The sequence below is a fragment of the Pleurodeles waltl genome, chromosome 4_1 (assembly GCF_031143425.1).
Source record: "Pleurodeles waltl isolate 20211129_DDA chromosome 4_1, aPleWal1.hap1.20221129, whole genome shotgun sequence".
NCBI classification, from domain to species: Eukaryota; Metazoa; Chordata; class Amphibia; order Caudata; family Salamandridae; genus Pleurodeles; species Pleurodeles waltl.
The window spans coordinates 193,617,010-193,633,740 of record NC_090442.1 but is presented as its reverse complement, the minus strand read 5'-3'; the positions used below and the strand labels follow the sequence as shown (position 1 = coordinate 193,633,740).

The 16,731-nt window shown below is 39.7% G+C and overlaps 1 protein-coding gene across 1 annotated transcript in view; it reads left to right on the top strand.

Annotated features, from left to right (window-relative positions):
- Positions 1-16,731, top strand: part of CACNA1C (calcium voltage-gated channel subunit alpha1 C) — a 1,395,795-nt gene that overhangs the window by 1,014,545 nt on the left and 364,519 nt on the right. Inside the window, exons 10-11 of the mRNA XM_069228081.1 lie at positions 1,660-1,750; positions 16,279-16,305. Of these exons, the coding sequence (XP_069084182.1) occupies positions 1,660-1,750; positions 16,279-16,305 (118 nt within the window). The remainder of the gene's footprint in view (positions 1-1,659; positions 1,751-16,278; positions 16,306-16,731) is intronic.

Sequence of the window (16,731 nt, the reverse complement as noted above, 5' to 3'; positions counted from 1 at the left end):
GCCTCATGGACTTTGTTTAGATCTGATTGTCATGCTTTGTTTATATAACAACATGTTTTTCTTGGTTTATTTACATTGGAATCCAAAAATACCACTGCAGTTAACTTAAGCAGGAAAACACTTAAAAACCATAGAAAACACAGGTACCTATTATGGGTTCATGTTTAGGTTTAAAGAAAGAAAGAATATAAAATGAAAGTAGGCAACAGTAAAAATGTATGGAATTTGGAATGACAGGGTCACACCATTAATTGATTGAAAGTGTCAATAAAAGTGTAAAAGGCGTACAGAGTACAGGGATAAGGCACAGGAAGGGACAGAAAAGATAACCCACCTGTAAAAAATAATTAAAATTAATTAATTTAACCAAACAATGAAATTCCAAGTCTAGTAAGAAACAAACATATGCATAGGTGTCTGAATAAATGTAGATATATGATCTTCTAACTGCAGATTTGATCCCTTCCTGACTACATTGAGATGACTAAATCTATAGACACAGTTTCTTGTGGCCTACATAGTGAGGTCAGGAAAATAACCAGTGCAACTATCTTTCGACTTTGACAGCTAGATATTTACCCAGATAATGTCCTGCTGACCCAGTTTGTAGTGCATATGAACACCGTATATGATAGGACGTTCCAAAGAGATGAGTATTGGACAAATGTCTAATCTGGGTCTCACCAGTTCTTCCATTTGATATTTGAAATTCACCTGTAGCAGTGTGTTTCTTTTTAAGCTGGCGATATTCAGATTCGCTAATGTGATTGATTAATGGGGAAATCAAATTTGAGTGTTATTTATGTTCTTGTTAAGTCGAAGTGTGAAATAATGTGCGGGGAATAATTATGAATTATGATTAATTGAGGGTCTTTAACATGCTGACACAAGTTAATTGCATTATGAGGCAGATATCATTTTTGCACATTGGAGATGGTAAGCAAGATGTGATTTACATATCATTTATTGTGGGCATGAAGGGAAGGGGGATAGTAATTGGGAGGCGGCAGGATGGCAATTAGGGATATTGATTAATTTAGGGACTCCATTTTGGTGTTGCTTATTTCTACTGTCCTGTGCCTTTGCAGAATGTTGAGCTAGTCGGTCCTTACATCTCGAGTATCCCTATCTACAGTGTACACTGCCAGCAAAGATCGCTTGATGACTATGATTCAGTCGCAAGAAAACAGCACATCTTACCTGGTCATATCACACCATGTGACCTTCCCTTAAAATATTTACTTCCATTGTACTGGTTAATAAGAAAACAGTATTAAACACCGTGGCTCTGTCAGCCATCACAGCAAGCCACATTTCTGACGAGGAAGAAGGAATAAAATGTAAATCATTTTAGTTGGCTAAAAAATACAATTTTTTGCAGTGGGACCTTTTGTGTTTGTAATTAGACATTTCAGGGCTTTCTTATTGGAGAGTATCACACTTATTTTGTGCGGCTAATCCCTCACAAGATAGCTGATCTTGCACTGACGCCATTTCACACAGACCAGGAGGTAGTTTATTCCTGACTTGCATTGTGCGCATTAGTCTAGTGCATTCTTCGAACAGCAAGGGACTGCCTTTTCCCATTCTTTGGTCTTGGACAAGTGATGGCTGGCATACGAAGGTCTAACATGCTTTTTCCCATTTCTTTCCTTGTAGTGAGCATGCCAACCAGCGAGACCGAGTCTGTGAATACCGACAATGTGGGTGGCGGGGACCTTGAGGGCGAGAGCTGCGGAGCCAGACTGGCGTGAGTATGGCTGCTGTCACGCGATAAAGAATGTTTAGATGGGCTGCAAAGTCTATTGATGGGCACTGATGGTAACCCAAACTGACTTTTACTTTGGCATCCAATGGTCCATAAGTTGGTTCCAACTTATGACTTTGTTCACTTAGTCGAGCTATGTCGTCATCTTACTCTTAGATGATTTAGAGGCGCCTCTATTGACTGAGTAGCCCCACAAGCTATCAAGTACACAGGAGCAGTGAGACAGCAATTAGGGTAAGGAGACTTAGGTGAATTGCCTGTGCATGTCTTAGCTGCTGAGAGGTGTGCAGAATTAAAGTTCCACAAGCAAAGGTGTGAGAAATTGATTGACAACTATTACTCTTCTTTGTGGTGCAAAGTTTTGAGCATCAAACAACCTCACCTATCGTTGACATTTCCTGCAAAAAGATATGTTCCTGGAGAAATTGGTGGCAAACCTCTTTTTGGGAGAATACTCCTGCTAATAGTAGGGACTTGTAGGTCTACCTACAAAACTTACTTCAGCTGTTTTTTACCCACCTTTTCCTAAAATTGACAAAGGTCTGTGAAGATCGTAATATTTCATACGTTTATAAAAATCCCGAAAATCTGCAGGTGTAAAGGTTGCAGCCTCATCCTGACATCCTTTAATTGCTTTGTCGAGGTGCTATGAAGGACAGGCTCAGGTTTCTTTTGGGGCATCCAGGGTAGAACCAAGGTGGACTGGTCCCCCTGCTATATACTGTACTTAGGGCCATATGTACAAAGCATTTTTGCCATCACAAACGCCCCAGTTTCCTAAATCGGGCCGTTTGCAACAGCAAAAATGCTTTTCCAAATGTACGAACACCCAAAGTGCAATTTCCCAGAATCGCAGTTTGGGTGTAGAAATCGCTATTTGGAAGGGGCATGTTTAAGGCTTGCCTTCCAAATAACAATTTCCAGTTCTATGTATCAAGCTTTTGCGACCGAAATGCGGTCAAACAACCTTTATTTTACCACCAACTCAAAGTTGTTAGTAATGCATTTGCAAATTGACAGGGGTCCCCATTGACCCCTTCCCCTTTGTGAATGTTGGAAAAACATTGTTCAAGAGCAGGCAGTGGTCCAAGGGACTTAAAAAACAGAAACTCCAAAGTTTTATTGTTTTCCTTTTAAATGCATCCCATTTCCCTGGACTGCTTGTTTCCTGTCCAGGGAGGACCTGGCCTGGCAGTTCGGGCTGGACTGCTCTCATGGGGAACAGGGTCAAGACTAATTTGCATATGGCTGGGTCCAAACTGGGGTGAGGTGGCAATCAAATAACAGTGGATTAAATCCAGATCTGTGACGGGGGGTGAGTGTTTGAAAAGTTTCAGCACTTTGTCATTCCTTTTATTTTGTTTTGTGATGTTGGCATGATTAACCCTTGACAGCAAACTACTTATCATCTGTTCACACTGCCAGTTGTCCCAATTTCATGTGTGGCTTCTTCAGCCAGTTCGGTCTGTTTAGCCAACAGGATATTGCGTCTACACTGCAGGGCCAATTCCACCACTTTCTGTTTGGTTTTAAAAATATCTTACAAAGTAAACTTCTGGTAATTGGCCCGTGTCACGTTTTTTTGTTTTTTGTTTTTTAAAAACATGGTTTTACACAACATCAATTTACATGTTGAGATATTTAATCCAATGCATTAAAAATAACTAATGGTTCCAGAATGCAAACTGCAGTGAACTCAAATTTTGTAGTTTGTCAAGCTGAGGGAGTTCCATTGGAATTGATGTTTTGTCATCAACATTTGTGCTGAAACTGCTGTAGACACTAAAATTATCTAGTATGCTTAGTTTAAAAAAGATGTCAAACAGTCTAGACACATTAGAAAATTATTCATTAAGTTAATTTGCAAACCTAGAAGGTTTTCTGTCATACATTTGAGTTAATTAAAAGAAGTTGCTGCCTTTTATCTGAACCATCAAGAGCAATCAGCATTCAGATATCAGATTGCATGACAACGACTAGCAGTCATCACAGAAACAGAACAAGCATTGGCAAAGCCATAGGTCCAGCATTGATAATGCTTGCAATGATGGCTGTTGCAGTGCAGAGACATCACGCTTTGCCTCTAATAACTTCCGGTATTTCTGCCCAATTGGTTCAAGAAATGCAAGCAAATAATGCAATATGAAGGCCTAAGATCCTTTTATGCATGACTGAGCAACATCGTAGTGGCATTGTATGCCCAATTGACTGGACGAGTGGGTCACTGCTCCCAGGTCATCTGTGATGGACAGACTTTGGTATTATGTACGAGTTTCACATTTTCAACCATGCCACAAGTATTGAGAGCGGCCAAGTGTGGAGAGAAATAACACAGCTAAGTTTCAGAGAGACACCACAGTTCCCTGCTATTTGTGTCACTGCGTGACATAGCCTAAGTATAGAGCATTGTATCTCGCTTGCTGCCGAACGCCAACTGTGCCAGGTCTAGGGTTGAGAAAGAAACATTCATTCCCCTGACAGGTTGCCGTTGTCTGCTTGGATGGATTTCTTCTAAAGGCTGGCTGGCGACAAACCGCAGTGCCTTCTGTTGACATCGTCAGGTGACAGGGCAACAATGGAGCCCATTCTTCCAGGAATGGGCTCTGAAAGAGGGAGCCACTGCACTCTGGATAGCATTCACCTGACGACTGCAGAGCAGAGCATCTTCTCTTCTGAGATGTCTTTCTCTATGAACACTATGAAACATGAACATCTTAGCAATTTGGGAAGCCTGTGGTTAAGGGTTGCATCACGTTCCTGGGATAAAGTGTATGCAGTTACATATACTGACAGATGATTTATGAAGAAGGCCGGCACTGCAAATCTGGATGGAGAGCTGCAAAATAAAAGACTATGGCGGACATTTGAAGGTGACCCGGCCCATGCTTCTGGCATAGTTTGGCCATTCTATGCCCTTGGATCCCATTGTTGCTTCTCTTACTGTGTCTTGGAAGACGTTTACAATGCACTAGATTCTTTGCTGAATACATTGTCAACTAGGGTACCCCATCATTAGTCCAATTCTATGGCCACTAGGGTTGTCTGCAAAGAATTCAGAAACATGCTTCTTCTGAAGTCTTCCCATGAATAATGTGGCTCAACCCAATGACCTGCATAGCACCAGAACCCAGGACGTTTACGAAGCATTGTCTGATATGGGTTTAGAGAACAGTGATGTAAGGATCTCTGGAAATAATGGTGGCTTGCGTTACGAGAAGTCAAGTAAGTACTTGATGTCTCGAAGACCAATGGAAAGAGTGTATCACTCACAGTAGCACCACTGGTGACAACCTCAAGGAAACAGTCTCAATCTGGTCAAAATTAAAGTCACATGGTTCAAAGACAGCTGTTCATGGTAGGTTGATAGGTACCTGCCACATTGTTCTGTTATTCTGGTTAAGGGCTACAGAGTCCCCTAGGAAGCACGAAGTGTGAGTTACTTGCACTGTCACACTGGAATGTAACGCAGGTGTATCAGAGCCAGTATGACGAGGCACACCTGCATATCATTGCTGCTAAGCGAGATGCGGACTTTGAAGTGATCCCTTCGACGCACAGAGATTTCCCCAGGACCCTTTGATACAGCTAATTACAGCAATAATGGAAAGCAGACATTAACATTCTTGCCAGATGTGTTGTTTGATCTTATCTCAGAAAGGTTCGGCGCATCTAAAAAGCTTCAGAATACAGTGACTGGACTGGGCTATCTGGGCGTCTTGAGGCTGAAGAGGTAGGTGCTGGTTAGCAGACAGAAACAGTAAGAGAGGAAGGTCAAAGCAAGGTCGCTGTTAGTAGTTCTGTCTAGAACCAACCAGTATGCCCCCATCTTACACACATTCACGCTCACCAACATTTTCTCCATCCTATTTGCATTAAAAGTAATACATTGGGGAATGATTGCTCAGCTAAATGACTGTATGTAGCTTCGGAATAAAGGTAGGGCTCAATGGCACATAGATAGAAACCTACGATGATGATTCCAAGAGATCACACAAGCAATGTATGTAAATGTTACACAGATGCTAAGCGTTTCTGCACCAGGTTATCTAATCACAAATAAAATTAACACTCCAATATGCAAGTTTATTTGACAGATGGCTCCCTATGTTCTCAACACTCATCCTAATGAACAAGAGGCAGCAAACTAACTTCTGCTCCTTTGACACACATTGTAATATCAATTCCAAAAATCTGCCAACAAAGCTTTCGAAGGCAGATGAAAAATCAATTATAATATGCATCCTTTTGTCAAGCCACAACATATAACAGTCAGTATGACATCACAAGTATTGCCATCTTTAGCCAAGATCTAAATTTCAAGATATTTACTACATGTAACTTCTATGAAAGTAGGGAACTGATGGGTATATTTTCTTCTGCTTGAAAGAAATGGGATGCTAAAAACAAATTGATCATTCTACGGTCTGTTTTTTAACAAATCCTTTTCTTTCAAAAGAAAAACCCAGCATAGTAGTGTGCAATCTCAAAAACTCAGGATGCAAGCTCACCAACAACTCACACGAGTTGTAACAGATATAATCACAACTATTGTCATGTGTAAAAACAATTCTAAATGAGAGAAACCTTACAGGATTCAAAATGCTAGATTCCTTCCTAAAGACTGGGGACACTAGAGAGGGAGGAGCGACCTTCTCGGTCTTTATGTATTTAGTTTTCATAAGAGAGAAAGCCTGTGAACACAGAGAGCACTAGGCAAAGAACTTTCAGAAAATGAGATGTCAGCAATTATTTCATTAACTTGAGCAAGGATTGATTAGTGTGTTGTATTAAGCAGGAAGGGCACTTGTTATGCTTTCCTAAGCATTCCATGGTCTACAGTACAGCTGAGCGAGACCAGTTCCAAATAATATGAATGCTTCAATCATCAACAGTGAAGTAAAGGATTTCATTTTGGTTTTGTGCTAGTTTGTGGGATTTGCCATGAATGAAAACCAAGTTAGTTGTCTTTTAGACTGATGAGGTGTATGCCTCCTCCCGCTCTGATACCTGAACCAATGTCTACTGAGTGCAACTAGTTGAAAAGTTGCTCGCTCGTCGGAGAAGCTGTAAGTAGAGTCACGGCTGGTCCTTGACACCATGGTATGGAGTGCCATACGTGCCAAATCAGGCAACCGAACTCTCTCTCCACCTTCTCACTCTCTGTCTCTATCTCTCTTTCCCTCTTGATTATGTTGTTCTCTCTTTCCCATGCTCTGCTAACAGCTAGGTCGCCATAAGGCGCACATGGGACAACCCTTGTGAGGCTGGAGAACAGTGCGCCACTTTCACGTCTTCATTGGCTGAGGCATCCTAGCCCATTCAACCTTGATAACTGCCCTAAGAGAGGTGCAGATCAATTGTGTATAGGCAAATGAGCAATATGCTGCAGAGGAGAAATCATTTCCTGGCTTTTCTGACAGACTGTAAAGTATTTGAATTTTAAATGTGTTTCTCTTCACTGCAGCCTGTAAAGCACGCGGCTGTGTACCCAATTATATATTGCATGATTCTACTGCACGAGTCTACTGTAAAACGAGTCCCATGGACATTTGTTGACCCCCCAACTCTCTCTGTCTCTCTCTTTCTCGCTCTTTTTTTCTCTCTTACTCTCATCTCTTTCTCGCTCCCTCGCCAAAGACTTTGGGGCTGATTGTTGCACTTGCTTGGTGCAATTTAGTAATATATGAAACAATTTCTTGGGTTTCTTTTAGCACCCGTACCCCCTTTAATTGTCTTCCTTAGTAGAGAAATGCTGCTAATTATTTGACTTAGCAATATGTATCAAGAGGGAAACCTAAATATTTCACCAATCCAGCAATCCACAATACCAAACAACCCAGATCGCGCCACTTTCCCCAGCTGAATGGGGGCGAGACGGCATTGATAGATAGATGTTGTTACCCAGCGTCCACATGTTAAGTGGGCCACCTTTAGCCAGCCCTGGCGCTAAGCCAACGGCAGTTTATGCTGACAGTAGGTCCTCACTTTCAATGAAAATAAACTGAACAGAATTAATCGTGTATTTGGCTTACCAGCCGGGACTGGCTGAAGGCGACCTGATGGCAATGAGATGTATGCATGGAGTTTTATATAGCATGACCACATAGAGTTGCAAGAAGGATAAGAGGCTTAACTGCTGATGCCATCATCCGGAGGATTACCTGTGGATGACTGGTGCTTGAAGGAGAGGATCTTCAGTTTCTTCCTAATGAGAAGGAGAGAGAGAGAATTTCCTGGCTATAGGCGGGGAAAGAATTCTTAAAAATTTATCAAAAGAAGCCTTGGCATGTTTTTTCCCATCTGCACTTTTTGTCTCAGACTGATCGGGTTCTTACTATCAAAGGCTGCACAGACGACCTGATGTCTTGCTCTCACTTGCCAGGGTACTCAAGATTACCACATTGTAGGTGATGTGGAAGTCTTTGAAGGTGATGTCTCGTAAACAAGAGCAAGTGAAGATCTTTGAGATTGGATGAGTTTCTGTCAAAATTCCTCATACCCTTGAAGCTGGGTGTAGGACACTGGCCAGGTAGGGTTAGATGTGATTCTGGTAGATTGGCACGTTGCCTCAGTCCAAGGTGAGTTAGAATAGGAGTAGTGACAACAATGGCTGGGGATACACATAGTGTAAATGCTGGATGGGGATGTCACTAACAATATATGAAGCTGAACCATGATGTTATTGAGCTTGCGAGTACCAGCTGAAGTGTAATGTTCATCATGGTATTAATATGATACTGCCTGGGTACATATGGGTTATGAAAGGCCAGCAATCGGTAGTACATTATTTTTTATCATAACTTTGACCAGGGATGGTCCTTATCTCCTGAAAATATATTCTCGTTTCCTCAACTATATGTTTCATTTTTCCATTTTCAAGAGTGAACCATACATATTAGAACACTTCGGAGATGTACAATTAAATCCGATTCACAGTTGAACAGATATAAAAGGCAGTACTTACAGAAGGAAATTAATTCCCGATTCCTCTGTGGTATCATCTCCGAGACATTTTGTACACCACTAGCTGATTTAAAAAGCACTTAATGGAGCAGTATTCTAAAAATGCAGGTTTTTGCATTTTATCTTCGAAAAATCAATAAGCTGTCAGCGCCCAAGGCAAAGGTAATTTTATCATTTTTTGGCTGTTTTAATAGTGTGAGTCTAGGTCCCTTGGGATTTCTTTGAGTGCTAATAATTTTAAAAGACCGCAGAGTAAGTAATAAGGTACTTTCTCTTTTTTTTAAGGTGAATTGATGGAAATACGTGCTAAAGAGAAAAAAATGTTGTCAGTAGGAGGAGGACTTCAACATTATAGAGTATCATATAGACTATTTCTGTGAACTGTTTTCGAACTGTATAGTAGATTTTCTTAGCAACGGTTTCACCTGTGAAAGGTATACAATATATAACTAGAACAGTATCATCAGCAAATTAAGAAAAACTGATTATAGAAAAGTTACTGAAACAAACAGCTTCCACCATCTCCTAATGGCTAGAGAAGATGGCAATCCAGCTGCTGATGCAAAACAGCTTTCAGCACTCCCTAAGTACAAAGATATCACAGCCACTCCTGGCACAAACAGCTTTAGGAGCTCCCTGAATGCCCAGATGTCAGAGTAGCTGCTGAAATAAAACAGCTTTCAGCACTCGCTGAATGCACAGATATCAGAGCAGCTGCTGAAACAAAGCAGCTTTGAGTGTTCCTTAAAAGTTAGGGAAGATGGCAAACAGCTGCTGAAACAAAATAACTTTTAGCACTCCCTAAAAGTTAATGAAGATAGTGAACTGCTGCTAAAACAACATTGCTTTGAAAGACTCTGTCGTGTTCTCAATAAAATAATCTTCTGCACATTGTGAGTTATAATTATGTATCTCCTTATTTGCCAAAGATAAATTACATCTTACAGAAGAGAAAGCCTGGGTTTATCTGTCCCCACAGGGATCTTGGCATGTTCCACACCTCACACTCCAATGTGGAATCATATGCCAAGACTCCCAATAGCTGCAGCAAGGACATCACCCATTCCCTTCCGTAGAACAAACAATAGCTATGTAATATATATTACTTATAGTTCTTGCTAAGCATTTGTACAATACAACTGTTTCTTTTCCTACATACAGATTCTGCAACTGCTGCCATATAATAAGTCACGTAATCTTTTCTCCATGTTGAAGTATGCCTTGATCGAGACAATAATCTCTTGTTTCCACATTCAGCATCCATACTGAATTTTCCTTTTGATTCTCCTTTTACATCCACATCCCTCTTTGAGATTACATCCTCCTAATTCCAATTCTCTATGGGCCATAAACATGTTTGTGGTTTGGCCACCTTACTCATACTCCAAACATTTCCATCAGATAATTTCACAACATTGTTTCCAACTCTGATAACTTTCATAGGATCTGAAAATATGGATTCCCCAACTCTGACATATCTTCATTTTTTCACTCAAACCCAGTCTCCTTCTTTGAGACCCGCATCACACTTCTGCCTTTCTGGATTGACAATGACTTAATTTTGCCAATTATTACTGATGTTCTTTTTTAGTTGCCCTCCAACCTTGTCAAACACATCCAACATCCACATCAGTTTCATATTACATCCTGCTGCTCTTTCCCTCATCCTCTCAAGTGGGGATTTCTCACGCACCTCTCCTGGCGTATTACCACAGTAATCCTTTAATAGTTTGATGAGAATCTTTTCCACAAGCTATAGCCAATTGCAAACCTTCTTTTAGTACTTTTATCCAACTTTCCACAATGCTGTTACTTTGTAGATAATACAGAGATGTGCAAATATGTTCAATTCCTAAAATAATTTCATTTCTTCAGATGTCAGTTGTGCACCATTGTCCGTCGCTATGCTGTTGGGAAAACTTCCATAAAGAATAAAATTACATTTTTAGATGTAACCTGGTTAACAAGTTTTACTTCAGGTCACTAAGACAACTGATCAATTAAAACAATACAAAATACTCTACTTTTGGCTAAACACATGGGCCCTGCAACATCCAACAATATACTTTCCCACACTGTGCTGGGCTTTGAAATAGGTCCTTTAACATATTTTCTCAGATTTATCACTCATTGCACATTCTATACATGATATAACCTTCTCTTCAATCTCCCTGTCCACACTGGACTTTCCTTTTCATATTACTCATTCCAGGGTGTCCTTCATGAGCAATTTCTAAAATATTGTGCCTAAACATTTTTGGTACAACTAATTGTTCACTTCCTAACAATGTGCCATTTTGTTCAGACAATTCTTGCTCAACATGTTAACATGATAACAAATTTTCATCCAAAGTATTTTTCCGTTGCGAACTGGAATTAATGTACGTTAAAACTAATAGCATTTCTGTATCACTAGCGCTTGCTTCTCTCCATTGATTTTTTGTTATACATCCCTCTGAAATTTCACATATGGATATCACCTTATCTGTGTCAAAATCTATTATTTGTGACTTTTCACTTTCTAATACCAGTAGTCTAGACAGCAATCAGCTAAAACATTACTAGCACCAGGTATATTTTACACATGAAAATGAAAGTCCTGTAATTTATTCTTCCATCTTGTCACTCTGGGTGTAGCTCTGCAACAACCACCAATAGTAAACAAATCTATCAAAGGTCAATATTCTGTTCTTATTTCGAAGTCTCTGCCATAGACATGTTCCCTGAAGTATTCTATTCCCCACCAGCATGCTAATGTTTCTTTTTCCAAGGTAGAATAATTACTTTCTGATCCCCTAAATGGCCTTGAAGCAAAGGGGTGTTAACTACTCTTCCATCCTGTTCTTGCATTATTATGGCACCCAATTCTACATTACTAACAACCGTTGCTACAATCAATTTACATCTTGTATCAAAAATGCTAATGCTGGTACATTAGCAATACGTTGCGTGCTCTTGTTTTGATTTTCCCCACACTAAAATATCATCTTGAAAATATATTACTAATGTCTTTACATAATTTGTGCACATTTTCTGAAAGACTGCAGATGCTGATATTAAACTAAACAGCATTCTTTTATATCGATACACTCCTTCTGGTGTAATTAACAATGTATATGGTTTATTGTCATCATGTAGTGCAATCTGATGATATGCATTTGAAAAATCTAATGTGGTAAACACTGTGGCCCCTTTCAATTTAGCAAACATTTCTCCAATATTAGCTAAAGGATGGCGATCTACCCACACACAGTTTTCATATCTCTCAAATCCACACATAGTATAATTTTACCATTAGATTTGTGTACAACTACAACCGGAGATAGCCATTCTGAAGATTCAGTCTCTTCAATTATACCCAGTTTGCACAATCTCTAATTCTTCCTTCAATGCTTTTCTCATTGATACAGGCACATTACAAACTTTATGTACCTTTGCTTCTGTCCTATCTTTAAGAATAATCCTGGTTCAGACCAAAACACAATGGGAAGCAAATTCTCCCACTTCACCAAACTTTCTTCCCTCATCTGCTCAATCAAGTCTTCATACTCCAACACCCGTTGGGGATGATTCTGATCCAGTGTAATCATAAGATCTATTTGCTGTGGCCATCCCAATAACCATGACCCTTCTCTGACCACATATATCTTAGTATCAATTGTTTTTCCTTTGTAAGCCAATGAAGATGGTAAGTACCCAATCACATCTATAGGTTTATAGCCATCTCCCACCAATTTGATATCAGGTAGTAATAAGGCCACATCAGGAAAACAATGCAAAATTTAATCTCTAATTAATGTATGTCTTACTTCAAAGTCAGCCATAAATTATACATCTACTCGTTCAATTTCTACTACACAAAATGGTGCGTCTTTCTTACTCCCTAGTATCTCATAAATGCCAAATATGTATTCCTCCTGCATTCTTTCATCATCTTGTCTTACTTCTCTGATTTGACTTTGCTTGTTGTCTTCATAATTATTATAACTACTACGACTCTTAGTTTTGCATACTCTAGCAACGTGACCTTTAACTTTGCACTTTCTTCAAACTTGTCCAATAGAAGGACATGTCATTGGCAAAATAACCAGGTTGACCACACTTGAAACACACATTACCTTTTTTCCTGTCCATGATCACTCCGTTTCATTATTCTAGGTTTAACATCCATGCTTCTGCCTCATGCACATTTCAGTAGACTTATGTGTCAACTCTTTTTTGCCCGATTTAATTTCTTCAAATTGATGAGCTATATATATTGCTTTGCCCAACATTAACTCCTCTACCAACAACAGCTTCTGTTGTAGTTTAACATCATATACTGTATGCACAAAATGATCTTGTATCATCTGATCCCTAAAAGACGCAAAATTGTACATGGCAGCTAATACTCTCAAATCACTGATGAATGCATCAAGTGATTCATTAACTAGGTTTCCTTTTCCTAACAACTTACGTCTGACCACCACTACATTTGTTTTTTCTTGTAATTAAAATCTAATTGTTTAATTGCTTCTTCATACATATCTATCTTATCTTCATCTACAGCACATTGTACCTTTTTCAGTGAAAGAAGTAAAATCCTTCTTTCCTCAGTTCCTAAACAATGTTTTAAAATAGCCAGTTTCCTTTTTTTTCAGTAAACATGTCACTCTTGATAGCCTCTAAATAAGCCTCAAATTCTTTCTTGCATTGTTCCCACTCAAACATAGGCTCCCCTGGACTGGATAAATAAGGTGCTGGAGCACTGATACCCTCCATGTTACTGTATTGAACTTAGCTTATAATTAAGTAATATTGACACATTTACACTATTATAATTTGTCTTTAAAAACTAAAAAACAAAAGGAATTAGATAGTATAGATCCAGTTTTCTTGAAGTATGTGAATCACTGATCCTTCGCTGATCCTTGTTATGCGCACAAAAACAATTATGGTGTGGCTACACGCGCACTGGCATCTGTCTCCCATGCTCCACCAGAGCTTACAGTTACAAGCGTACCTGTTGCGCACTTGTAACTGTGCCTCAGTATCGCACTTCACCGCTCCCTTTAGCTCACCCTTAGAGTGGGTTGCGCATGACATCCATCTCACTTTATGGGACTGCACAAATTACTGGCTACTATTTCAGCAACACCTTCAAGTATGTCAGCAACAGCAATGCAGCTACAACATGTCGCAGTCCCCGTTTCAAGCGGGTGCTCTAGCTAGGTGTGTTCACTTCAATCTGAGTGCTGTGAACAGCAATTCTCTGCCCGACAAGCTCCAGGCATCTCCTCTGTGCTCCTGCTCATCGCCAGTGTTGTGTCCTCAATAAACAAATCTTCTGCACGTTGTGAGTTATAATTATGTATCACTTTATTTGCCAAAGATAAATTACATATTACAGAAGAGAAAGCCTGGGCCTAACTTTCGCCACAGGAATCTTGGCATGTTCCACACCTCATCTTCCAATGTGGAATCATATGCCAAGACTCCAGTAGCTTCTCCGAGGATATCACAGATTTCCCAAAATATAGAGAAAATGGCAGGCAGACTGCAGAAACAAACAGTTTGTACCATTCCGTAAAATGGAAAGTGACAAGCAACAGGTGAAAAATACACCTTTAAGCGTTCCCCCAAAAGCTATATGAGATGATGGATAAATACAAGACCCAATCAAGAAAATGATTGTTACGTTTTTCCTTTTACATTGGTTATTTTTAATGACAGAAGATAATGGGTAATAAGCTAATTTAAAGCTGCATTCCTATTCAGTTCTTACTCTTTTAACAATGTTTGCCTCTTGATACACAACTTTAAAAAGATATTTGTTTCCACGTAGTTTTGCTATTGTAATGAAGGTTTTTTTACCTTGTTTAGTTTCCCGCTACAAAGTATTGATAAGATTATTTGGTGCACTCATGTAGATCACCTTTGGTATAAGGGATCGTCCCTCTGGCAACATCTGCCGCTAACACTGAAACACTGCATCCAGTTGAGAAAGGAGCAAAGGCATGCGTGGAAGGAGCTGAATGCACTTTTTAAACTTCTTAAATGCATTTTGTAATAGGGCAGCAGTCATTTTTAGATCTGGATTGACAGCACAGTTGTTTTCAAGACAATTTTCTTCTTACATACAAATAGTGCAGGCTTTGGGTCAGGCCCATTCCTCTGTTGGCTCAGCCTTTGAGTGAACAATTGTAAACCACATTTAAGAGCACAGGAAAACTTATTTAGCTTTTGTGTCATGCTTTTGGTTGTTTGGAGTATCATTCTGCTTCCTATGGCATGCAACGCATGAGGGATATTTTTAAATCTTAAAAAGTACTCTCAACCATGACATTTTCTCTCACATTCCGTATTTCATGCATGCATTGTACACAGAAAGATATATTTTTCCTACAGAAGCAATAGCACCGATACCATCATCACCATACCAATGCCACCACCAACACCACTCTACAACAACAGAATCTCCACCAATAACAATCAGTGTTACACAGACCGTCAGTACTACCATGACTAATTTAAGTAATACCACCAATTCGACCATGACCAATACCACCACAAAAGTACTACTACTAATACCAGCAATTCCATCATTATCAGTATTGGCAATATCACCACCACAATACAACCACCACTACTACCACCAGTTTCTTAAGACTATCACCAAAACCAAGCACCACAATTCCACCACTATCAGTGACTCCACCACCAAAAATATCTCAACCACATCTATCAATACCACAGTATCCCCAACAACATGACCACCACCAGACCACCACCTCCAATATTATCTCCACTTTTGCCCCCAATACCACACCACCAACAACACTACCACAGCCATCAAGCATAGGGTTGCCCAATAAATCGGGCTTTAATGTGGTGTCACCTGGAAACATAATTTGTGTATGCCCGAGTTTTCATGTATTGTCACATTAAAACTAAACTCACTTTGCCAACGTTTGAACAATGTGTGTAGAACTACTGTTGTTATTGATAGTCATTACAATTTGATGGCATACAGTGTTTGGGACAGATATTTTAAATCCATCTTAACACTGTAAATGTAATTTCAGCCACTCCCTTTATGGATTGTATTGTACGCATTTAGGCCACCTGGCCTTATGCTCAAAGTACTCCTAGTAGGTAAATTGACCCATTGACTCAAGGACTATAGAGAAATTGGGAGCTATCAAAACTAGTGGTGGTAAAGATGCCATCGCCTTAAGGTCGTACTTGACGTGTGAGGAACTCTGCTGCAGCCAAATCAGGCACTTAAAGACACCCACATGTCAGGAATAGCTTTCCACTTCCTAACAGATCAGGGTTGTCCAGACCCATGCCAGGTTTTCAAGATAGCACTTTTGTATTGATTTTCATTAGATAGACTGTACTAGATTTGTCATATGTTACTCTTCTGAATACCTAATCAGCTCCTGCCTCATCCCAGTTCTCTTGTCCACCATGTTCAGCAGACAACGTCAAGTGAGGCATGTGAAAAAGAAGGATTTATTGATGTTTGCTTCATTTACTAATTTCTTCTTCTTCTTTATTTTCAGGCATCGGATCTCCAAGTCCAAGTTTAGGTGAGCATCTGCCACCAAATAAAATGTCAAGTATTATTTTCATTCTTCTACTTATGAGTATTTTACTGCCTTTTCCAGGGCAGAATATCCATAGCTTTCATATCACCAACATCAACTGGGACACTTTTATTAAGTCTTAGCATTTTAGCCACCATCCCTTTTTATTCTGGGGCTTGTTATAAACATGGACCTAGAAATCCCATCTTGGAAAGTACAGTTGACTAAAAAAGTTGGAAATGGTAGACACTATCTCACAGGACATGGGACATCGGAGAAGTTATTAATTATTATTTACTCTTCTGCGGGCCTTATATGGAAGGGATTATATACCCCTACCAAAGGGCTTTTTCTAACAACATATTGAAAGAGGGAGGTGCCGGCCTGTGACCAGGCAAGCTGCTGTATGGTGCAACAGACACATCATGA